This window comes from Megalops cyprinoides, chromosome 11 (genome assembly GCF_013368585.1).
Source record: "Megalops cyprinoides isolate fMegCyp1 chromosome 11, fMegCyp1.pri, whole genome shotgun sequence".
Taxonomy (NCBI): Eukaryota; Metazoa; Chordata; class Actinopteri; order Elopiformes; family Megalopidae; genus Megalops; species Megalops cyprinoides.
Genome location: NC_050593.1, coordinates 23807910 through 23832960, shown reverse-complemented (window position 1 = coordinate 23832960; position 25051 = coordinate 23807910). Strand labels below are relative to the sequence as shown.

The following is a 25051-nucleotide window of genomic DNA, read 5'->3' as shown; positions in this document are numbered from 1 at the left end:
TCACAATCGCAGCTATTAAATCACATTCGACAGGCTCGGCTCACGCCCGTGTGCCTACAGCTTCATCAGACAAAGTAGGCCATATCACCTCCGGTGCACTGACAAGCAATTTTTTTAAAGTGAATGGTATCTTTAGCCATTTGAGGGAAAAAAATGAAACTGAAAAGCCTGCAATCCACAGAGTGATGGCTGGCCTGGCTGACAGAGGTTACAGTGCTAGGCTTTTTGGTTTGTCCGCACTTTCTGTTAATGGTGTGCAATCCCAAGCACCGGAAGTTTAAATGGATGAAGTCAAGACCCAGAGAAAATCAAGTCATCTGTTCGTCTCCCTCAGCCAAAACACCCTTGGGGGGACCGTCTGGAAAGCTGGAAATGTCAAACTGCTTTGTCACGTTCAATCTTAGTCACAGCGACTGCCCCAGGAGCGATGCGTAGCAACCAGCTCCGAGACACTTTTCTCTTTCTATTTATTACTCATGAGAACCAGTGTACATCTGCTGTGATCCACAGCAAGCCAGGCTGTCTCTGTGCAGGGTCTGGGCCCTCTTTTCTATTTACAGGTTCCTTGGAGCTGAACCGTTTGATTGGCTGATCCATCAAATTAATTCCCTTTGACTCATCTGCATTCTTTTTTAAAACACACACTTAGAGGACAGAGCACAAATGAACGAGCACTGGTACAACCACTGATTACGTAGGTGTACTTTTTTCTGTATGGCTGTGAAGTGCTGTTTAATTCTGAACCTACAAAAAACTGCTTGTTTTCTGTGTTTTTTATGATCAAAGTTCTTTTCTTCATTTCTCGGTCACATGGTCCTACTGCATTACCCCTCTTGTGGCCCAGTCAAGCTGTCTGGCCCATGTGGGGAGTGTCTGTTCTCTCTGCCTGCATAGAGACCCTGACAGAGTCCTGGCAGCTTAGAAGAGAACCCCTGCTTGCTTTGTCATTGGCCAGAACACAGTAACTTTCTCTCACACCTCCAACCAGGCTTATTTCTCCATGTAATATAACCCAAATATCAGCCCAGTTCTACTCTGTACAGCATTAATAGGCAGAAGGATTTTTTCATAGCAAGACATTTCATAGCATAGGTGTATAGCATGCATTAATTCAATGATATTCTACATGTAGACTTTCTCCAGTGCTCCTTTGAACACTTGTAGAAGCAGACGTTTATTAAAGAAAATACATAGAACAGTTTCAGCCAGAGGTGACTGTCTTATTCCTGTTGAAAAGCCAGTGGGTGTTTTGACAAGGAATATAGTTTGTTATTCCCCAAGGAGCTCTTAAGCTTGTTGAAGTCTCCTCAGAGAATCTGTTAGTTGGCTGTCCTTTGGGTATTATTACTCATACTTTGTACTACTACACAGACTACTGAGTGCTCCAAGAAAATTTAATGATGAACCCATTAATATCACTTGGCTTAATATCCAAACCCCATTAACGTTATGTTCTTTAAAGACAGTCAGACTGGGTGGAATGGTGCTGTGAAGTAATACTCTGGGAATATCATCAGAAAGATTAATATTGGTTACACATCTTTTAATAACTGTCTGCATGTGTGGTAAACTGAAAGTAAATGCAAGCGTTTTCATAATTAGGTCAAACTTCACATACAGTGTTCATTAACCCAAGACATTTCATGTATGATCAGTTGGCTAAGATTCAACCACCTAGCAATATACAGTATGCTGATGCTAATGTTACTTACTTGCTTACTGTTGCTAGCTGCATCACTGGCTATGTTTCGATTATAGGAAGATTGAGACTTGATATGGCAAAACAATGCAACAAGCTCATTGGAAACTGGTGTAGTTTGCTATAGTTGTTTTAAAATGTTTACATATTTTCACCAGCAGCAGAATTGAAAGCTTACTTGTTAGTTTTGTCCCATGTCTCTTCTGTCTGTTTTTAGTTTTACAAATACGAAAATAACAGCTATATTATTTTCAGGGGCGGTCTGTTTCTCATTTCTTCGAATGTACAGTAGCTTTGTGTCCACAGCTGTTCATCTATTTGATGCTGTACCTCGGTAGATTGAGAAGGCTTAAGACAGTTTTGATAATAACCCTGTTAAAATCACAACCTGCTTATGGTCCTCAATTTTTACTGCCTAATAAATGAGTTATTAACTGGGTTACACTCTAATTGTGATGATTTGACTTTGTCACTTTGAAAGAGATTATGTTGGGCATGGTCCCACCTTCTCAGCCTCCTGGTGTGTTTAGCAGTCCTTGCGGTATGGTATGCGGTATGCTTTTGGTCTTAGTTGTTTGGTGTCTTTATATTTTTTTAGTTCTGTGGGCTGTTCTCTTCTTATTTGCTTGGGCTTTTCATGTCATCAAATATGGTAGCAGGCAGTAATCCAACTCACTCAGTGTCAGCTGGCATTAAATACAATAGAAGAGGAAGGTGTGCAGGAAGAAGTGTGTTGCTTGTAGGTGGCAATGATAGTGTTAGTAAGCCAAATTTAAAATTTTCGTTGAGGGGAGAAGAGGTTAATAACCAGATGGGGACAACAACATCAAAGTGGTTTGTAGTGCTGCCCAGATTAGATTATAATAGGTAGCTAAATAATAAGGTCATTTACAGTACAAAGACAGCAAGCTGTTTAGGCCAGTTGGCCAGCATGACCGAGAATGGCACTTTGTCTTTATTTTTGTTTTGTAAATTGAGACCTTGGATTCTAGAGTGGAGTTCTGCTGAGCTACCTATTAGAATAAAAAAAAATTAAAATACAGAATACGTTTGGCTCTCCATTGTTTTATAGCAATATTAATAGCTAGCCTGCTGGTTATTAATTGGTTAGTTGGCTGGCTAGATAAGTACACGTCATTAGTTATCTAGTTCCAGGGCTAGCTGATCCCTGTAAATCAGGGCCTATCCCAGACTACCTAGCTGGAACTTTTCAAATGCCAGCACCATGGTGGCCCATGAACACATTTCAAGCATGAGAGCAACAATTAAAGCAAATTACAAATGTATTTACGGGGCCTCATTGCCAGACCCAATATGACGGTTGTGGGCAGTTCCTTTAAGAAAACTTAAACAGTCAATTCAAGGCAGTAGCTGGCTTTATCTACAGTTACTCAGTGCAGTTTTTACTGTCATTTCTGCGTGACTGATTTTCTTAGTGTATGATTAGAGTGAATTGTCTGCATGACCTACATGAAGAAATTGAAGAAGTGGGTGAAATGTAAGCGTATGGGGAACAGCACTTACATTTGTAAGTTTTTATATGTGTTACTTTTTTTAGATGTGTCATCTATAAAGGTAGTGATAATTACCTTGTCCTTTTAAATATTTATGAAAGGCACATACTAGTGTTTAGCTTGTACTGGGCTTGTCTGTAAAAGTACATTTTTATGAGTCACAAAACCTACACTGTAGCAATAGAGGATGAAACCTTGTGCACAGAAATATTCTGCTTTTTTTGCTGTGCAGTTCTTGGGTAGTGATGCCATTGATCTTGTGTTTTATTTCATTATATTTTATTTCATTCTGTGTTTTAGTTATAGTCTTCGAAGTGGCTTAAAGCAGTGCAATGTGCTATAACAAATTTCAAATACACAGACTCCTCTTGAGACTCGGTGATCAGTTAGTGTTGTGTTGGTTTATAAAAATCCCCCTCAGAGGTCACTGTTGCATAATCTGCCCGTCTCATTTTACCGTGAGCTTCGTGACTTCACACCTGAGCTTCCTGTCGAGACTCCTTCCTGTGTCCGCTGTGGGCTTTTTTTCCATCCAGATGGGTTTTAATGTATTTGCATAATATCTGCGCCCGTGGCATTGCTCCCGTTTCCAGGGGAGAGGCGGGATTTTTCCTGCAGCACACAAGGCGTGACCTCCCTGCTACTTGAAGGAGCTGCTCCCTCTGCCTTGCTAAGTCTAAAATGGTCAAGACACATTTCACTCCTCCTCTGAGCTACATTGTCGCTCTTGGAAACGCCCGGGGAAGTGATCTTGTCACTTTTGACCAATCTCCCGTCTCATCTGTCTGTCTCCTGTCTCTGTTGCCCTTGTTTTGTTCATGTGCCAGTTTCCTGCTGATGGAGGTACACTCATAAGGCATTAACTGTGTTGAGCTGGGCTTTGAGAACACACCAAAAAACTCAAGCCTTTATTTTTTATAGGTCATTAGCACTGGTAAAGTAAAATGTGCATCTCTCTGACCAATGTCCCTGTTCTTAGTACTTTAATAACTTAATAATTTACAGTTCTCTTTTAATGTAATTTGATATATGTCATATAGACCTGTCATTCTATATCCTATAAGTATTTATTATTGCTTTTTCATTAAACTGTAGCACAACCTGCAGAGGTCTCTAGTTTCCTCCCACTGTACTATCTGATAAAAAAGCCCTGATTGCTTTTCTTACCCTACAGTCCAGCTCCTGGGGTCTCTGACTGTTGCTGTTGTCAACAAGACCCTCTATCCTAGGTGTCTCCAAATCTCTCTGCTTCTAGCTGTTTCATTATTTTCTCTTTATCTGTCCCTCACTATCTCTCATTCTCTTTCTCTATACTCTCTCTCTCCCTCTCTCTTTCATGCCCTCTGTCTTCTTGTTTCTTCTGTCTTCACAGGCCATCCGAACCTTTCTTTAAAAAAACCTGATTTGCTTGGTGTATAAACAGCATTTGTTGTATTTGGTTGAAGTATGGTAATCCTTTACGAAGCAAAATTGGCAGTGTTTCTTTTTGTTTTAAAAGACAAAACTTATCCCACTTAAACAAGGATTTTCCAGTGTCTTCTGTGACCTTGTGTAGATGACATGTTTGCCTTTGTGGCCTGCTGTTACCACTGTAGAAGTAAAATAATAGTTCATTGACATAAATAAATATTCAGTTATCGAATATCTTCAAATATCTTGAAGAATGTGTCCCTTTATTCTGGGCATACAGACTATAGAATCTGTTGGAACAGTGTCTGATGAGAACAGAAAATAGAGTGTAAAGCCCCTCAATGAACGATTGTCACCTCTAAGACCATTAATAGAGCAGGACTCTCAGGGCATATAAACCTAATGCGGTTTCGAATTGTAACGGGCCTCTCAACACCAGCATTTAATGAAACCTCTCTAGAATTAGCCACAGCCATGGTGACTTTCAGGAAAAAGAGGTCATTTGCCAATTAGAGAATGATTCCCCTTCTAAGCATTTTCAAAAAGGGGATTCTTTTCAAAGGCTTGATTTCTCAAAATATGTTTGTTTGCTCAGTTGGGAGGAAAATTGGGCACATTACTGTTTTATCTTGTTAAGTTTTGCATAAAGACACTGATCAGTATGGCATTTTTGTACGAATCTATAAATAATCTGAAATAGAATGTGCTCTTTGTAATGAAATCCCCTGAATTTCAATTATGAATTGCTTTGAAGAACTCTTCAGCATCCTGTGAAAGGGTCTGTATATTAGGTTTTTTGTACAACTCTTTGAAATACTTCCAGGAACTGATAATGGGTAGTATCTACTTCTTTTCTGTTTTTTCTTTATATCTTCCTATGAGATAATGGGAGATTAAATTTCACAATTAGGTAGATATGCAGATTATGGAAGGGAACTCTGAGTAAAGAGTGTGTTTAAACCCAGAATGGACAAATGTTGTTGATCTGTCCCTTAATTTCATCCATCATAGTAGGACTCTTGCTTTTTGATGCATTGACTGAGCTTGGGTAAGAGTCCATGAAGGCATTCTGAAATGTGTATGCATTTTCAGGGTAGACACAAGTTGCTTTAAAAACAAAATCTCGTGTTTAATATTTAATAATAAATATCCTTTGTGATAAGGTTGTTTATTTTGTCATAAATTGTGGTGTACGAATAGAGCATGTATCAGCCTGGGGCATCAGCCAGGCTGCTGGGCCTTGGCCAACCCAGCACCCACACCATCCGCCAAAGCACGCTTCAGATAGGGCTTGCTGAGATCACTTTATTTGGCAAGAAATGGACCGTAGGGGCATCACTGTGTGCAGCCAAGCCAACTCAATCCTCCCCGTGATTAATAGGTTCAATTATGAATCTATGGAGAATCAGGGATCGGCCTCAATAAAAAGTCCCTCTGCAGAAAATGAGTAATGGGACTGAGCTCTGTGTAACTGAGAAAACTGGCAATCGCAGATGTCGCCGTCTTGTAATACCATACAACAGAAATTGTAACGCTATTTTAATGTCGCTGGATGAGAGGTCCAAAGGAAAAAAAAAAAAAAACAGCTCTGATATTTTCTCAAAAGCAGCTATGATTGTGCAGTAGCACACATAATTTGTTCAGTTGCAAATCAGTCACTGTAGCAGTTACTTTATTGACTTGCTATTAGGCCAATATCAAGTATGTCTGCTGATATCTGTGCTCATTATTGAGATAATTATCTATGCAGAATTTAATTTTTGTTCCCTGTTGCAGTAGAACAATTGATATTTACCCATTTAGCAGTTATTTTCCATAACAAATAACATGAATGGACAAAAATGAATGAAGTAAAAAAAAATAGTAATGTGGTTTGTGAGCAAGTTTTGATAGACAGCTACAACATACTCTGTAACGAACTGGCAGTGATACTTAGCGATGGAGCTAGCTCTCTGTTTAAGGTTCAGTAGCTAGCTAATTACAAATGTAATAATGTGAATGATGTCATAGTGGATAATTTTTATACCTAATTATCTATGTAGCTACATTTGTACCATTTAAATTTTGTTTACATTTGTTTCCCTTTTTTTGTGGCACAAGTTCCCTTTCCTTGTAGTCTCGACACTTGGTCCTTTATCGTGGAGATCAATGGGTGTGCTACAACAAATGTTGGATTTTCAGACCATATCTTTTGTCTATTTTCAGAAAAAAATGAAAAATGAAAAAAATTCAAGCCAGACCTGAAATTGCAGAATTGTCCCACATCTTGTAGGAAAGCTGGCAAGGGTATGTTGCCTGATCATTAGCAACTGAGGAGAACAGTGTTGGAGGTTTATTGCACTGAATAACGTCCATACCGCAAACGTGGATAGACTTACACAGAAGAGCTTCATCTCGCAAATTCTCAGAGATTCTCATTTTGGTGCCAAAGTCATTGTTTGGAAGACTAACTTGCAGGCATGTGGAAAATGCAGTTTTTTGGATGCATGTTGTAGTAGACTTAACTGTCAAACTTGAATTCTTGAGAAACACCAACAATGCACTAATCAGTAAATTTCAGTATTGTATTTTTGGTAGCTACATGCGGCCCACTAGGTTTGTACATATTGTAGAATCAGCAGAGCTCCAGTATGCAGTACAGCAGAGTGTGTTTGAACTCTGCACTTCCCTAAGAGCAGTGAGGTGAACGTAACACTGTGTGGAGACACACTGTAGGAGGCATGTAAGTAATCCCTTTGCAACTGAAAGAGACTACTCCTTCGAGAAGTACACCCACCCACCTACACACATGCACAAACACACACACACACACACACACACACACACACACACACACACACACACACACACACACACAAAACTACCATTTCCTGCATGGCTTTAATGTTCAGCCTGTTTATAAACTACCTATTAAAACCATGTGTGTTGCTTGTTTGCACAACATATCTGACCTCGCAAATGGGATGCAGTCTCAGATCACTCAGAAAATCAGCCTCTTACATGACATAGGGTTTTACTTTCTATTGTTGTTCCCCATAATGAACCTTCTCATTTAGAATGGAATCTTCAGTGTGTAGTCAGCACAGGTTGATGCTGTAGATAATGAAAGGTCACAATAGTGCAAATATCCGTGTTTACATTTGCTTAGCAGATGATCTTATCCAGGGCAGTATTGATAGCTTAAAGGTTTACATACTATCCATTTATACAGCTGCATTTATTACTAAAACATTTCACGTACGTACCAAGCTCTGTTATATGACAGTAGTGCCCAAGAACTTCTGGCAACAAGTTCAACTTCATAGAAACTGGTTTCAATACTGCTTGTTCACTTGGCTGCATCAAGCTACTTGATGTTTTGTTTCTTACCACTTAGCTGACTAGCTACAATGTTACCTCACCACTGTTAAAGTTGGGCCAGTTGCACTTGGTGTAGCTATGGTTGGCTAAGTAAAAGTCTAAAAAATGTCTTCATTGTGAAAACCAATAAACTTAAGTTCTTGTGATTTTTACACTCTCAGTTACAGAGCCGTTCAGTTATCTTGCATGACAATTGATTGAATGTCAGTACATCCAGTCAATCCTCAGGACCAGGACAGGGAAAAATTATTCCAGAAGGTAATTTAATATAAGGTTGGATATCAGGTGGTGTCTCTAAAAACAAGTGTATTTCCAGCTGTGTTTTTGTGAGATAATCTCATGTGCAAAGCGTCTGATCATTCCAAAAGGATGAACCTGTCACTTCCAACTCAAGTGATTGATGGCCTTGATGCACTAACACCCTGGAATGTCTGTCTGTCTGTCTCCATAGCAACTGATGCGTTCGTCTGTGTTCCACATGTTTATCCTGAGCATGGTGGCGGTAGACGTGATCGTCGCTGCCAGCAACTACTACAAGGGCGAGAATCACCGCCGGCACTACGATGAATTCTACCTGGCAGAGGTGAGCGGTCTTACAGACACACAAATGGAAGCACTGCTCTTACAAAAAAGGCAAACAGGGGCTATCTGTACTTAAAAAACAAAAACAAGGCAAAGTATTTAATCGGACTTCAGACACATTTATAACCCATTACCTGTGCTTCATTTTTTGATACTTACTGACTTCTTTCCAACTTAAGATTTATCTCAATCTCTTGTTTGAAAGTCAAATAAAGTGAGCTGCTGGTCATTTTCAGAGAATTTCTCCAGGTGCCATTCAAATATCCCTTGCTTTGGGTTGCTCTCTATGAAGTAAATGTGATGAGTAATAGATAAATATTGAATTCCATAATAGTGAACTGTAAACATGAGCAAATAATGACTTCATAAGAACAGGGGGTTTCTGTGTTTGAAGAACACAGGGATTCTCTAAAGTACGTTTATATTGTTTGTACTTAACATGACATATTAAGTCAGTACGTTAAGGTCAGTATAACAAGATACATGTATAAGCATTCTTAAGAGCTGTGTGGTAATGGGATTTTACTACTGTGCATCAAAAAGGAATCAATTCTATCAAATTGAAGGCATTTTTGCAATAAAAATTACAGTCTTTACACACTAAACAATTGATCCAGTACAGTGATAATAGAAGCAGAGTACAGATTTTTTTTTCTTCACTTGTCATTGTTGATATTTCATTTTCAATAGTCACTGAATTAGCCAGTACAGTCAATTACTTTAGGTGTTGCTTGGTAAAGACGCCACAAGTTGTGCTGTCTCTATCAATTAATGTCAAATAGAGCCATACTCTAAACTCAAGTAGCATTTAAATGTATGCAGAATTCTGTTGCAGTCAGTTATTTCAACACTGTATCAACAACAGATGGCTGTGGTAGTAAGGTTATTTTTTTTCTGTCAATGTCAAAATGATTTCAACAGAGCAAATATGAACTGACAAAATGCATTCTCACCAACTGTTCTCGGCAGTTGAAAGCCGGGTTTGTTTTTCATGTTTTTCAGCAACAGCTGAAAAAAAGAATCCTTCCTAACACCACCCATTTGTCCTTTGTGATTATTGCCTAATTAGGCGTAATTTGAGGAAGTGAAATAAAGATTTGTTAATTGTGGTTCATATCCCCTTCAGATCCACTTAAATGTAATAGGATGCAGTATCCTGTAAAACAGATACTACTCTTGCCACCCATAATGTTTTGTGGTCTTTTAATTCTATCCATGTTGTTTTCAATTGCAGTGTAATTCCTTTCACTAATGAAAGCTAATGCTTACCTGGCCCTCGTGTCAGTGTCAACAAAAACGTGTGCACACGTGTGCATGTGAGATCTCCTCATACACTGTGCTGTAAATCAGTCGACTTAGTCTGTGGCTTAAACAATCAGACGTGCTCCATTTAGCTCCATTCGTTCTGTATAGATGGAAATTCATCAGTCTGTTCTCTTTAATTCTGTTGATGGAAGCAAGTTTAATTCTGTTGATGGAAAAATACATTGTTCTAATGCAATTAAGCATCGCTCTCATAAATGGAATAGAAATGAAAGTAGCAGTTGTATTTATTGGCTTTTTTATGGCTTGATTCTGAATAGCATTCTATTTCATAATGGATCAATATTATTTTTCACATAATAATGAATTAAGTCCTTTGAAATGAATGTTTATTTTGCAGTAATTATATGTAATATGTAGCAACAGAAAAATAATAAGCTTATATGGTAAGAAATGTGAATGCTGTTAATTTGTGATTTTAGAAAATATGCTGAAACATGATTCACTTGCAGTCGCTTTATCATGTAGAGTATGTCTTTTTTCTTTTTTTCATTTATCACCTTTGCAATTACAGAGGCAATTATGTAAACACAAACTTATAGAACTCTTGGCAGTAGAAACGTAGCTTAGGGGAGAGTGGGGAGAATCTGTTAAGCAGCAGGAGATGAGGGCTCACAGAGAGTAGGGAGGACTTTACTCATATTTTCTGTAATACTTCAAGCTTAAATCTGGCATTTTAAGAAACATGGGTTGGTTGTGATTAACTACAATGAGGACCAGATCTCCCTTCCCTGTTCAGGTAATCTTTCAGCAGGACCCCCCCCCCCGATCGGCTCTTTCCTTACAGTCTGCCTGGGCGCTGTCTGTGCAATTAGTATGCAGGTGGCACAGCATGAGCGAAGACAGATAGAAATGTGGAGACCACCCGCCCACTCACAGCTGAATACAGGAGATAAGCACAGTGAGCCCCGGAGAATATGCGCAAAGTGCTCCCTGTCCATATCCTCATCTGTCAATTTATTTATATATTTATTTTTCAGGGGTTGGTTTGGTAAAGGAAATTCAGGTCTTGTTTTTTCAAAATGTCCTTACCATACAGTACTATGTCCATCATTACTTCATTTTAATACGTGTATTTTTTTCATTACATTACATTCATATGTGTAATGCACACATGTAATCCACCTAAATTTTCAGAAATTTTCATTTGCTTCATGTTTTAAAACAAAATGAAGCTACTGTACATTTGTTTTAAAAAAGCATATTTATTCTACTCAGTTTACTCATTACTGTTACACGTTATAGTGTTGTAAAACAGCCATGACCAGCATCACTTGAAGGTTCAATCTGTGGCATATTCTCTAATGCAGAAAACTGATATCAATCCAGGTAGAATATTTTAACATTTAACACTGTATATTCATTTACATTTATTCATTTAGCAGACACTTTTATCCAAAGCGACTTACATAGGTTACAGTTCTTTACAATGTTATCCATTTATACAGCTGGATATTTACTGAGGCAATTGTGGGTTAAGTACCTTGCCCAAGGGTACAACAGCAGTGTCCCAGCGGGGATCGAACCGGCAACCTTTCGGTTACGAGTCCTGCTCCTTAACCACTATGCTACACTGCCGCCCATATTCAGAAACCATTATGCTGCTTGAAATGCGTGTTCCTCTCTGGTCAGTCTCTTGTATGTATGTCACACCTAAAGGCTATGGAGTCAGTGAAATTATGGGTTGTGGTTAGAGTGGGGTCCAGCATTTGGCAACCATATACTCATTGCTGCTCCCTGCAGGTGGCCTTCACTGTGCTCTTTGACCTGGAGGCTCTTCTGAAGATCTGGTGTCTGGGCTTCACTGGCTACATCAGCTCATCTTTGCACAAGTTCGAGTCTCTCCTTGTGGTGGGGACCACACTCCACATCTACCCTGACCTCTACCATTCCCAGTTCACCTACTTCCAGGTAGGGCTCTCAACTATTGAAGCTGTGGTTTTGCAACTGATGTAGCATGGAAAAATGGAATGCGTGTCCCCTTTGAGCTGTGCCCTGGGTTCTGGCTTTGTGTAGAAATCCTGTTGTACAGTAAATACTTGGAATACTCATTTGATCACGGTCAAATAATTTGACAAATGGGGCGTCACGCTCCACCTCCTGAAGGCAACCATTAGATGAGCGGGATCCAGTACTGCTTTGTCAAATAAATCACAGAATTTCATATGTAAGTACCTGTGATAGACAAGCCACCATCCCTCAGTCACCTGACCACTGAGTCAATGGTGCAGGCCATGGTACTGAGGACACTGAGACACAGTTTTATGTCTTCTAGATATATGGTTGAAAGGTGAATCTCAGGAGAAATTCAATAATTAAAATATTGGTTATGTGGTTTTATTAAATGATCAGTATATTTAGTATATTTTTGTTAGCCCCTTAACTGAACCTCTTAAGTGTGATGTCCATCTGTTGTATGGTTTGTGCTCCATGCCAGGTGGAATTGCTTTTTACTGACAATTTTAATGTTTGCAGGCTGTAACATACAAATAAGCTTTGCTTAGTCTTTAGTTTGTTGAGCCTGAGTTAGGCTAGTTAGGTTGAGGGTGCCAAGATCGACTCATAGCATGAAAGAAAGGCCCCCTACATTGTTATTAGTGAGAAAAGTGGAAAATTCCCCAAAGATAAGAGCAGGTTTCGTGTGATTGTTACAGGAGTTAAGCAAGAAACAGAACTGGCAGAAAGGCTCATTGTCCATTTATGACAGGGCATCCATTAGTACAAATTAGGGGTCCATTGTCTTCTATTCCATTTAATCAATTGACTGAGTATAATAACACCTCCCAAACTGACCGGCAGTGTTTTAGAGAAATTGCTGCAATTTTCCGGGTTTATGTGTAGGTGCAGGTGGGTTACGCAAGGTCTGAGCATTAGTGTGGTCATTTCACATCAAAAGCCTGCAGTATAGTCATCTCTGAATGTCAAATTCAAATCAGTTTGTGAAAGGCTTTGGAACAAATTAGCATGAAAAAAGCGCCTGTTTCGTTACATATTCCTGATCATGTGGACAGCATAGGTAATAAATCCCGTTGCCATGGTGTCAGTACCAGCTGATAAGTTGAAAGGGAGTCACCTGTTCTTACCAGCAGTGTCGAGAAAGGCTGTGACGCTTTAGAAGTCCTGACAGAATCCATAGTTCACTGTTCTCTTTATAGTGACAAAATCGCTGTGCAGCATAATTGTATTATGCTCCACGTAGAAAAGATCAATATCTGTTTGCGTCATTTTGCCATAGACTAATATTTGTTTTGCTGCTTTTGATAAGTTACAGTTTCTTTTCAATATTAGAGCATTCGTAAAAGGAATAATAAAAGCAGCCATTATAGAATGAGTTTACTTTGCAGTCTTACTCCCATTCTTCTACCTCATTATTTGTACACCCCTTCCAGCGATGGTGGAAACAGCAGTGGCTGCACGCTGTCATTGAACTAAATATGAGAATAACTACCTTTTCACTTGGTTTAAATTGTTAGGGAACATTGTTGCTGATTAACAATAGCAAAATAATTTAATCCACTAATCCAGGGGTGTGTACAAGGAAGGGCATACCTTCCGGAGCCGTGGTTGAGTCCCCTTTGTCTGTTCATGTCTCCTTGCTCCTACTGTTGTTGTGTCTTGCATCCCTATCTGTCTGGTTTTGTGGGAAGACATGTGGTACATATGTTTTTAATCTAAGTTCTTCCTACTGATGAACAATTCTTCCTCCATGTGAATTGGTTCAAGCCTGAATAGGGAACAATCTACCTAAAGGTGTAATATGCTATTCACAAGTGACTCACAAAGGAATCAATTTATCATTGTAAAAAGATGACAAGACACCTATATATCTACACAGGTTTGACCTTAAATAATGAATAGCTTTATGTTCCCAGTGTGTCCAGCTAGCTGCTACCTCGGCAGTGTAAAATGTAGATATTAGTTGTTAGACTCTCTACAGTGCAGCAGTGTCAAAGGAAACACACAAGAGTGGGTCTTGGATTTGTTTACTGTATTTGAAAATTAATACTATTAGGTGACTGTCTACTAACAGTGTAAACCACATAACCAATTAGAGAATACAAATGAAATATAAGCTCAAACACCTAAACTAGTACTTTCAGAAATAAACACAACACTAGATCAGTGAGGAACTTCACCAGTATTGGAGGATGAGCCATGTAATCATTGATAACCAGCCAGTCACAACTATAAACCTTGACAATACAGTTGCTTTGATTAAGTAAAAACAGTTTGATTATTGATTAATTTATCAACTAGTTAAAGTCCTTATAAAATGTCATATGGTTCTGTATTTTAAACTCTGTCCCATACTTCAGATGCAAGTTTCTCTCCCTCTCCCATCAAACCTCATATTGTATTTGTCCAGCACACAGAACACAGGACTATTTTGTAACTTCATATGATTACCTTTGCCTAATGAAAGGATCCCTACGCCATTTCATGTACTGTATACTTATTTCCTTTCTCTATCACTGCCACATTGTCCTTTAAAGTAAAATGGACATTTAATTAATGTACAATGTCTGTCTCTAATGCACTTTTGGCATTCAGTGCGTATGCAGACGATGCTGGGAATTAAGATGCATCAAGCTTGTTTGTGAAAAGCAGAGCATTAAAAGGCGGTTGTCTTTGATTGAAACTTTAATGACCGAGTCCTCTCAGGTGGCGTGTTTAGAAATAACATCTGTTGTCATAACATATGTTAGAGGGGAAAGTGGAGGTGTGCAAAGAGACCTGCAGGAATAAACCTTACAGATCCAAAGTATAATCTGGACAGATCATTGTTGGAGAAATCAATAAATTAACTGTCAAGTTCATCTCAGGTTAGCATGGACAGACAAAAAGGCATACGAAAAAGGTTTGATGTGATAACATCAAAAGGGTTGGTTATTATCCTAATGCTTTGTTAATTATGCTCCATGTTTTGCTGTTGTTTCAAACTAATGAGTCCCTTGGTTTATTGTGTTCCATTATTACTCTACTGATTTAAAGACCCAGCTTCCCCTCACTTAAGAATCTGTGTGACAGCATGACTCATGGCTTCCGTCTCCCCTGTGCCAACTTCCCCAACATTTGATCTAGAAAGTCCTTTTTGTTTCCCCATCATTTTCCGCTCTCTTTATTTTCAAACCCCTTAACATCTGCTGCAACATGCATTTGTTCAATAGCACCATCTAAAATAAAACAAATAGTCAAACGAGTGGATGCACCCTTTCACTGTGAATTTACTGACCAAGTCAAATACAACATACAACCTACTCAGATTTAAATGTAAGGGGTCAGCATTAAAGAAAGCCCCTGGCATCCTAGGCAGGCACCAGCTGGCATCACCAGTTGTGAATCATTAAGAATCATTGCCTTCTTAAGCCCTAAAGTTCAGAGCTGATTATATTGGACATGGCTCTTTCACAGTTGTCAGGGTGATGTATTGGCAAATAGTCCCTCTGTAGTCTTCTCGTGAGTAAAAGTCAGGGGCCTTTGTTGTTAAGTTTGGATTACTTCGCAGTATTTTTGATAAATAAATAAATAAATAAATAAATAACCACTTTGTGCCTTCTTTGTGTCTCAGACCAATATCGGATTCTGGCCCTAGGCCCGAAGTCCGGTGCTGATCTGAACTGATCCTAATTCAAATCCTTTCTCAGCTGGCAATCACCATTTTAACCCCAGTTCAAATCTCTGCCCTCCCCCAGAGATTTCTCTGAAAATAGCCATTGCTCCATGTTTTAACTCAACAGATTCTCTAAGTTTACTTATATAATAGTGTGCAGAGCAATGCAGTTGCTCCAAATGCAATCCTCCCAAACACTGACATCTCGGTGAGGGGGCGAAGCAAAATTACATTTGTTTTTGTCCCTCCATATTGCCAGCAGGGTCAAGCAGGATAAGCAGTGTTTTTAAGCAGCTGCTTCAGCTTGCTCCGCTCACGGGGGGAAGCATTAATGTGTGGCTAGTTTCACTGCTAAAGGTCAGACATAGCCTATTGTCATCCAATTCAGTTAAAAAATGGCACACGCGAGACACCTCTCAGAGCACGGAAGGTGCTCAATCATAATAGGTGTGCATCTCAAATCCCAAAATTGTTTCGGGAATCTTTAATGCCCCCCCCAACCCCCCCGGCCCAGTCTGCAATTAGCAGACAGACCACGTCTTAGGAGCAAAGACAAGTCAGAGATCGATGAGCGAGACGTAAAGCCAAACACAGAGGCGTGCTGGAGACAAAATCCGTTTAGAGAGCGGGAGATGGAGATGGAGCGGGCTCAGAGGAGAGATTGTTCTTTGTGCTTTCAGCCCCCATAGTGTCCCAGTTTAACACCAGGCTGAGCTTCAGAGAAACAATGCTGAGGCAGTGCTCGCTGCAGTGTAGGCAATAGATTCCCTCTATATATTTTACATACATTAAACAATGACACTTCTAAATTGGTATGAATTTCACTCCTGAAACAGCAAAATTGGCATTCATACAATTGCTCTCAATTTTATGCCACTTTGTAAGTGTAGTGGCAATAGCAGTACAGTTGTAGCAATGGTAATAGTAGCATTTATACTGTAGTGGCAATGTTAGTAGTGGCAATAATAGTAATAGAAGTGTAGTATAGCAGGGGAATTTTGTACCCTTTTCTTCAGCAGAAGTAAATGAAGTTGAATTTAATAATTCATGAGTTATTGCTCCAAGGATACTGTATGTTGAAATGAAATCACTAAACCTCTCTGGTTACTTTACTGTAAACAAAGTGATATGCATTTGCACAATATGTTTTGTTGGATGCTGCTACTTTCCAGGGCGGCAGCAGTAGTCTTCTCTGATGCGGTGGTACAGTAGCACCAGCAGAAATAGCAGTAGAGCTGACCCCTCTCCCTAGCAATAGCCAAAGCTAAGGGGCGTCTCTGCTTTACTTGCGGCAGCGCGCTGGAGCTGGAGGGATAATCTGGAGCCCGAGGCACCAGGGTGCAGATGTGGAGATCGATACCCACTCTCCTCCTTTGATCAAAACTCGACCAAGATGCATTGTCCTCTAGGATACATTGTCACCAAAAGCAATCTGGAAAGTGTGCGAACGACAAAAGAATATACAACCTTGTTATTTCAGAGGAGTCGAGATCAATGTTTCCCTTTTGACATTGGTTAAATCGATGACTTCTCGTGCGATCCATTATTTTATTCAAAGCCACATCACTGTATGTGGAGGAATTTTATATCTCACAATAAGGCCAATGTCAATAAATGTATGGCTGATATTATTTACAGCTGTAATAACATGGCTTTAGTACCTGCAGTACACATTATTGCCAAAGGCATGGAGTCCCTGGCATGTGTAACTATCTAGAGACTAGAGATGAGGAGAACAAACAAAGTTAGATATCCCAACACAAAGTAGTGTCTAGTTTAGGAGATGTGTAATTACTGACAAACACATACAGCCCAGCATTCTGTTACAGAACCATGATAATGTTCTGTACGGCCATTTTTTAGGACCCATGGATAGCAATGCAAATGTAACAAATCCGCACCAGTTAATCTACAAGTAGAGTACAGCCAGAAATACACTTTGATATACCGGATACTGTCCCTGTGAAATAACAATGTGTGGAGTATGGTTTGATTTTGGTAATAAAAAGCTGATGCTGGCAAATAGGCAAGGCTTACAAATAACATGTTACTTAATTAGTGCAAAAATGGCTATTGGCAGTACCGCCTCTAACATTGGGGAGGATATGCAAGAGATCACTTTCTGGGCATAGCAGGAAGATTCATGTTGGTATTGCCTATCACAAAGAACCTGTTCATTGTTTTTTTTTTTCCATGGACTAAAAACACAGTCACCAGCTCTTCTAGACTTCAGGTCCAAGAATGTCCTCTGCATGAAATGGGGCTGCCGATAATGTCACCTGTTCAGTTTCTCCTTTCCTGCCTTCTAACATGTTTCGAGACTCCTCTGAGCATGTGCAGGAATGACCATTGTAGTAGATCATCACTGTCTTCTTCCGATCCTGGAAAATTGTAGAGAGGCCATTCAGCATGCAGCTGATGGACATCTGGCACAGTAGGCAAAACTATTTCCCATCCAGTTGGTTGCTCCAGTATGGACGGACATGAGGCATGAAGATGTGGGTTCCAGTGTGAAAATCACCTCAAATTAGAGAAAGAGCTGCTTTCTGAAAAGAGCTTCCTTTTTCTCCCTTTCAACAGGTCCTCAGAGTGGTACGCCTGATTAAGATTTCCCCTGCCCTGGAGGATTTTGTGTACAAGATCTTTGGGCCAGGGAAGAAACTAGGGAGTCTGGTAGTGTTCACAGCCAGTCTCCTCATCGTCATGTCCGCCATCAGTCTACAGATGTTCTGCTTCGTGGAGGAGCTTGACAGATTTACCACTTTTCCTCGGGTAAGGTCTTGCACAAATCTATATTATCTAATTGTGATGTTCCTTATTTTAATCGTAATTTGTTCATTAACATTTTTGTTTTGGTGGTCTTATAGATTCATATCCAAGGTTAAAGTAAAATCATTTTTGCAAAGAACAAAAGCACAGTAGGAAGAGAAACATGCATTTATGCACAAGTTGTTCATATGTTAAAACTTGAGTATAATTAAGTCCTTAGATGTAAAATTATTTGTCATATTTATTGGGGGAAAGAGTAAAAATCTACAAACCATATGGTAAGACACAAAAAAAAGTTTGAGAAAAAAAAACCTGGAATGCGCATTGCGTGATGGTTCATTTGCCAGCAGATGTTCGACCCTTCGCCAAGTTCTTTGATATTAAGTGCTCGTGAGATGCTCTCTCATTACCAAAATCTTTTTATCCCTTTTCTGCAAGGGATCCACTGATCCTGGCGCAGTGGGACCTTGAAGGGCCTCTGTAAACAGATGCCGCTCATTTACCAGCCTCCTCTTTCCTGGTGGCACGATAACCACTGGAGATAATGATGTTTACGCACTTCCCCAATGAACAGACCTGTTGTGAAATTATCTCTCTTCACAATGACTCGCAGCTAGAGGAAATATGACTAAGGCCCAGCTGCACTAGACCTTCATTTGACTCTCATGGACAAAAATACATTCAAAGAGTCCATGTAGTAAATAAATAAACCTATTTTTGGTGGACAGGGCAAGTATTTTATTCAGCACATTTGTAGGGGACATGTAAGATGCAGTACCGGGTGTTTTCATGGTTTCTCCAACCATACACTTGAGGGGAGTGGTTGAAATTAATGTTAAGCTCCAGTCTGATCCCTGTGCTATATTGGAAGATTAGAGTTGGTGGATTTTCAGAGAATGACCTTACGTGCCTTTTAAAATTAAACATGTTTGCTACATTCTGCATACTGTGTGGGTTTATAAAATCATAGATTTTTATGATGGGTTTGGGTTGAGCTAATGCATTTTCCAGCTGCTGGAAAGCAACAATTGGCACTGAGGTTTTGTGGCTGAACGTGATTCGCCCCAGAGGGCTGAACACTGTATGTGTAAAGTGTAGCCATCAGCAGAGGTGGGTCAGAGATGCATTTAAGCTCCTCCTGAGCTCTGACATTTCACTCCTTATCTTGTGTCCAGGCACACTAACCAGATGGAGTGGACTATTGTGTAATGCCAGGGGAGCGCTGAATATCACAGCACATATTTTGCCTCCCCAATGGGGCCAAAGTGTTCTACATGGTGCCAAAAGCCCTGTTTCCATTAGACCAGAGTCCACATACTGTTCACCTCACAGAGGCTGTCCCTGGAGGGAGTGTTCCCTTATGTCAGGTGTAGAGGAGCAGGGCTGGAGAGATTCTTGAAAGGCTCAGTGGCATGCCTAGTGGTTAGTTTAACTAAACAAAGTATGTGTATTCTTTCTGTATTGTTGCTATTAGCTCAAAAAAATTAAACTGACCCTTGTTTTGTCTGATCATTTCATTGTGGCTGGCAAGCCAGACTGTGGTAATGGCTTTATGTTCAGGGTGGTTTATACATTCAGGATAAAAAGCATCAGAAAGAACGCTGTGTGAGAGCAAATCTGTGATGTGTGCCATTTCACCGTAATTGTAGGCCTTTGTCAATTTGCATTTGAATGGAAAGTGTCCAGAATTGAGCCCAAGGACTCTGCACTTTGCAAAAACAATTTCTATATCTTGAATGATGTAAAATAAATCGGTCTACAGAGTGCATAAATGTACATTTGGATATGGCACAATGTCTACTGCAGTCTGACCCCTTGGCACAAATGGCAAGGGAATAGAATAGGATAGGATAGAATAGAATGGAATGGAACAGATGCCATGTTTCAGCATAATGTTTAACAAGATGCACTGGTGCTGGCTGTTGATTAGTATTCAAATATATTCAAAAAATTTATTCACAAAGGGAACGCAACATTAAATGCAGTAAGTGATAGTCATCCACTACAATACTAGAAACAAAAAGAAAAAAATGCCATTAGTCTTTCTTTTTAAATAAGCCATGGTCATAATAGCACCCTATTATTGTGATGCATTCTGGACACTAAAGCTGACAAAAGGCTTTTAAACTAATGGTGCACTAGATTTAAGCTTATTCAGGGCGCAACAAACTGTCTCTCACTTTCTGTCAGAGATTGAGTGAGTAAAATTCAATCTAGGGCCCAACATTTTGTAGACAGAATCATCTACCGTTAATACACTGTTTCAGCTGTACATTTCAATTAATTTAAAATGTTAAAATTGATTTAAAACTTTGATTATTTTGATTTTGATTAATGTGTAGCAATTACATCATAACCCTCGTCAACTACAACCATAAAAACAGCCATTAATTTAAAGAATCAATTTTGGAAAGATGTACTATTGATATTTCAGGTTGACTGCAGAAAGATAAATACTGAGAAGATTTAGTGGTGCCATAAAGAACTTCTCACTTTAGAGAAACAAGATGTATTGCCTGCTTTTTGTATCTTACTTTGTTCTCATTCAATAGCCATATCTTTTGTTGTCAGAAATAGTATTGAATATACACACTTTCTCTCTCGCACGCGCTCTCTCACACACATAATATATCATAAAATTGCACATGAGAAATGAATTGCTAAATATTGCTTATGCTTGCGGAAAGTACAATTGTCCCACAGTGTAACAAATAGACATTTCATAACAATACCTTTATTATTCATTTGTTTCCTTAGCAAACATTCTCACCTGATGAAATAGATATGGTGCATTACTTGCATATGAACAGAAGTAACCATATACTTGGCTGTACAGTGCAGTAGTTGCTCAGTGATAAAACAGATGTCCCACCCAGGTTCTGAACTCACAGCTCAGTTCAGAATTCTAATGACTACTACTCCACCATGCCAACATGGATTTTCTGTTATGACCAGATATTCCAGATATTCCTTCCATCCTCCCTGTAGGAGGTTCCACTTGGTAACCTGAGGGTCTGGTGCTCTCTGTGTTCCTACGAATGTTCTATTTTATGCCGTGCCCCTTTAAGAATGTTCATAATAAACGTCACAACAAAGCAGAGCACTTGTAGGTTCAACATTAGCAAAGACAAAATTGTCAATGCAAGATGTACCATGCTGACTGTATGGTCTATATATAAAGAGTCTGTGCTCTGAGGTTCTGCCCATCTCCACCCTTACACAACAAAACAGGTTCCCATGCCATAACTCAAGGTGTAGTTCAAGTGTTTGCCTTTTTGACAAATTGTGTTCCATTTCTGTACCACAGGCTTTTATGTCAATGTTCCAAATCCTCACGCAAGAGGGATGGGTGGATGTCATGGACCAGACCTTGGTTGCAGTAGGACACATGTGGGCCCCAGTGGTCGCCATCTACTTCATCCTGTACCATCTCTTCGCCACTTTGGTAAGAGTGATGGGAGTGTCACTGTCCTACCGACTGTCCTAACTCATTAGGACACTATCACCAGTGAATCGCTGATGATTGGTATGGATAAATGGCCAAGCCATGTGCAATAGAAAACCATCACTTAATCTCTCAGCTCGTCATTATTTTGCACTACGTCTTGCATCAGGCTATACATTATTCACACAAGTCCTGCATTTGAATGAGACTGCAACACGCAGCAAGGTCAGTGTCTCCATAATATTAATATAGAACCATTTGCATCCAAGCAAATGCTTCCTCATAGGTTTCCAGTTTTAGCCAACACAAATTCAAAACCTATTGAGAAGTGTTGGTTGTATCCACGTTAACAATATTGATCTTTTTTTGAGTCCTTTGAACTTCAAATATTGACATTTGAACTATAAACTACACTTGGCCTCATTCTCCGCCTATTTCCTCTTGTTTTAGTACCGGCTCTGCATTTGTGACCGCACCGTGACAGATTGTTTGTGATCCACTAATGACCGCAGCAGATGCAGCGCCTCCTCATTATTGAACATTATTAATGTGCTGCACTCAGAGTGAGCACAGGGAAATGAGTGGCCCATGCACCCAGATTACCTGGCCGGAACATTCTGGAATCACTACTCAAAAGAACTAAATCAACAGCAGTGCTAATAAATGTATCGCTTGTCTTTGTCTCATCCAAACAGATACAGAAAAAAAAAAAAAAATATATATATATATATATATATATATAATATATATATATATATTTATATATATATTTCACTGCTGGCCGAAATTGAGTCTTAATGGAAAAATACATTTTTCTCAAGACAATTTTTTTCATATATAAAATGGAAAAGTAAAAAGGAAAATTTTATGATGAAAATAGAAATTACATAAAATACTTGAAAATACATTTTCAAAATGTATGTTGTATACATACGTGTACACAACATGGCAAAAATAACGTCCTCTATAAATGGGATGGAAATATACACTGCATGTAAAATGCATATCAATCACTGTATGAATAATTTAGCTATTTATCTCAGTCTCACAGCAAAGATTTCCAATTAATTTGCCTTAATTTCAGATGAGGTTGACTACTCTGGAGCCTGCTGAGATGCAGAAATAATGTTTTTAACCCTAAGAACAACTGATTTTACATTTTGGCCCAGTCACCCTAGTGACTACACTGTCTATGGAGAATATGAGTGAATGGGTTGGTTGACATTGTGTCACCTTTTTGACTGTTTGACTGTCACAATCTTGCCTTTACACTTCATCTTAATTATAACTAACTGAAATATTTTCATTTTATTGTCTTTCAGATTTTGCTGAGTCTTTTTGTAGCTGTAATCCTTGACAACTTGGAGCTTGATGAAGACTTGAAAAAGCTTAAGCAGGTACTTGATGGATTTGTTTTGCATGAATGTGCATAAGATCATACTTCCCCCTTGAATATGAACAAGGCTATCTCTGTTAGAAAAATAGGAAAGATGACTGGTTGGGCACACAAAAGGCCATATACTTGGCACATGCTTAGCATGGCTAACCAGACACTTTGCTTTGGTTTCTTCATCTAATGCTTACGACATTGCTCCAGAGAGCTATAAATACTACTACTACTTATTAATAAATGTAAATTAATTATATTGTGGTGAACAATGAATGATTGTTCATCAAAATTTCCTGGATGCAATTTTGAGCTTCAGTGAAGTCTAATCAATCAGTCTGGAACCTTTTAATCAGAACACATTGATTGTATCATTCAAGCACCTATTCTTTGTTTCTAATCACAAAGGTGCACTGGATTGTAAAATGTGGCCCTTCATTGATCCTCTGATGAGGCTTTCCTGTGGCCAGTGGTGTTATTCCTATAAATCAACTCTTTAAAAGCTTTGTGTTTTCATTACTGAACTGTCCCAATGATCCTATGTTATGGTGTTAGTATAGTATATGGTGTTAATATAGCTTTAGTATAAAATATTTGGTGTAGTAGACTTAGAAATGCAATTACCACAAACTGCTTGACATGGCTCCTAGACCAGTATTTGCTTGTGTCAGTTGATTGGTGATGTCTGTGGTTTTTCCACATTGTGAGTCCATGCCAGAATCTCATAGATCGTCTGACTTAAAGGCAGGTGCATGAATAAGGCTATGAGTACTTACTGCTATAAAATAGTGTTGGAATTATGATGCGATGTAAAAGAAAAATTCAACCTAAGCTGAGTGATCGCATTTCAGGGAGAAGCCAGCTTACTGGTGCCACTGACGATAATAGCAAATGGCTAAAAATCAACCCCTGGTGTGGAAGGCCCTTACTTAGTTTATACATTGAGAGGCATCTTTTAGTCTCATTTTGTCATGTATGGTATGCTTATCATGTAGCCTGTCTGTCAGTTGGTGTGTTCAGAGGTAATTCCGCCATAGGGCAGCACAGTATGAGCTCTGTTGTTGTTATTAATATCTCAGGTATTCCAGAGGGCCAAGAGCAATCAACTGACAGCAGCTCATGCATTCATTTTACCTTCATTCTTTTTTGGTACAATTTCTGTATTTCTTCACCTGCAATGAACCTGGTCTTAGCAGTATGTCCCATCCACACAATTAGCGTGAGAGAACACAACCTTGCAGTGGCTCTCTGACTGTATGCAATGGAAAGTGCGTATGGCTTGATGTGTGAACTTTAATTATGCTACTGGCTCCATCAAATTCATATTAACTGCAACAGAGGGTGAATTTTCATGAAAGTGGGTTTTGGATGCAGCAGTTTAATTCAGAATAGCTGTCCTTGCGATATCAATATCAGCTGCCGTTTGAAAAGGAAGGATCTTCTGCGAGATCAATCTTCTTCAACTTCTCAACCGGACTATCTTACTTGATGTGTTTCCGGATGCCCAAGTCATTTATTTCACAGACACAGTTGACTGATCTGGTGCTCTCACTGTAAAATTGCCTATTTTACAGGTGCTTCAAACACAGGTGGGAGCCTCCTATAAATAGACTCAATTCCTGATTGCTTTCCAAGAATAGAATAGGGCAATACCAGCATTTGGCAACAAGCCAATTGAAAAGTTGACCTTCATCCCAAAGTGATTTGTGTTAACTGAAGTGAAATAAAGACCACTCTAGATAAGTTTTTTTCGGATGTGTGTGTGTGTGTGTGTGTGTGTGTGTTTGTGTTTGTTTAGCAGAGTCAGTTGAATCGCTTTGTGGCAGTTTTTCAATGTTTTGTTATGTCCTCCACCAGGGGGTGTCACGGAGGGTATGTAATTTCCTCTGTCTTTCTGACTGTCTGTCTGTGACAAGATTACTGAAAAGGTTGTGAAGTGACCTGGATGAAA

General features: G+C 39.3%; 1 protein-coding gene across 3 annotated transcripts in view; it reads left to right on the top strand.

The window, feature by feature from the left end:
- nalcn (sodium leak channel, non-selective) overlaps positions 1-25051 on the top strand; it is a 116116-nt gene that overhangs the window by 47303 nt on the left and 43762 nt on the right. For all 3 annotated transcript variants that reach the window (XM_036540101.1, XM_036540100.1, XM_036540098.1), the window contains 5 exons: positions 8435-8566; positions 11632-11799; positions 18080-18271; positions 21576-21713; positions 23036-23110. In XM_036540101.1, the coding sequence (XP_036395994.1) occupies positions 8435-8566; positions 11632-11799; positions 18080-18271; positions 21576-21713; positions 23036-23110 (705 nt within the window). The remainder of the gene's footprint in view (positions 1-8434; positions 8567-11631; positions 11800-18079; positions 18272-21575; positions 21714-23035; positions 23111-25051) is intronic.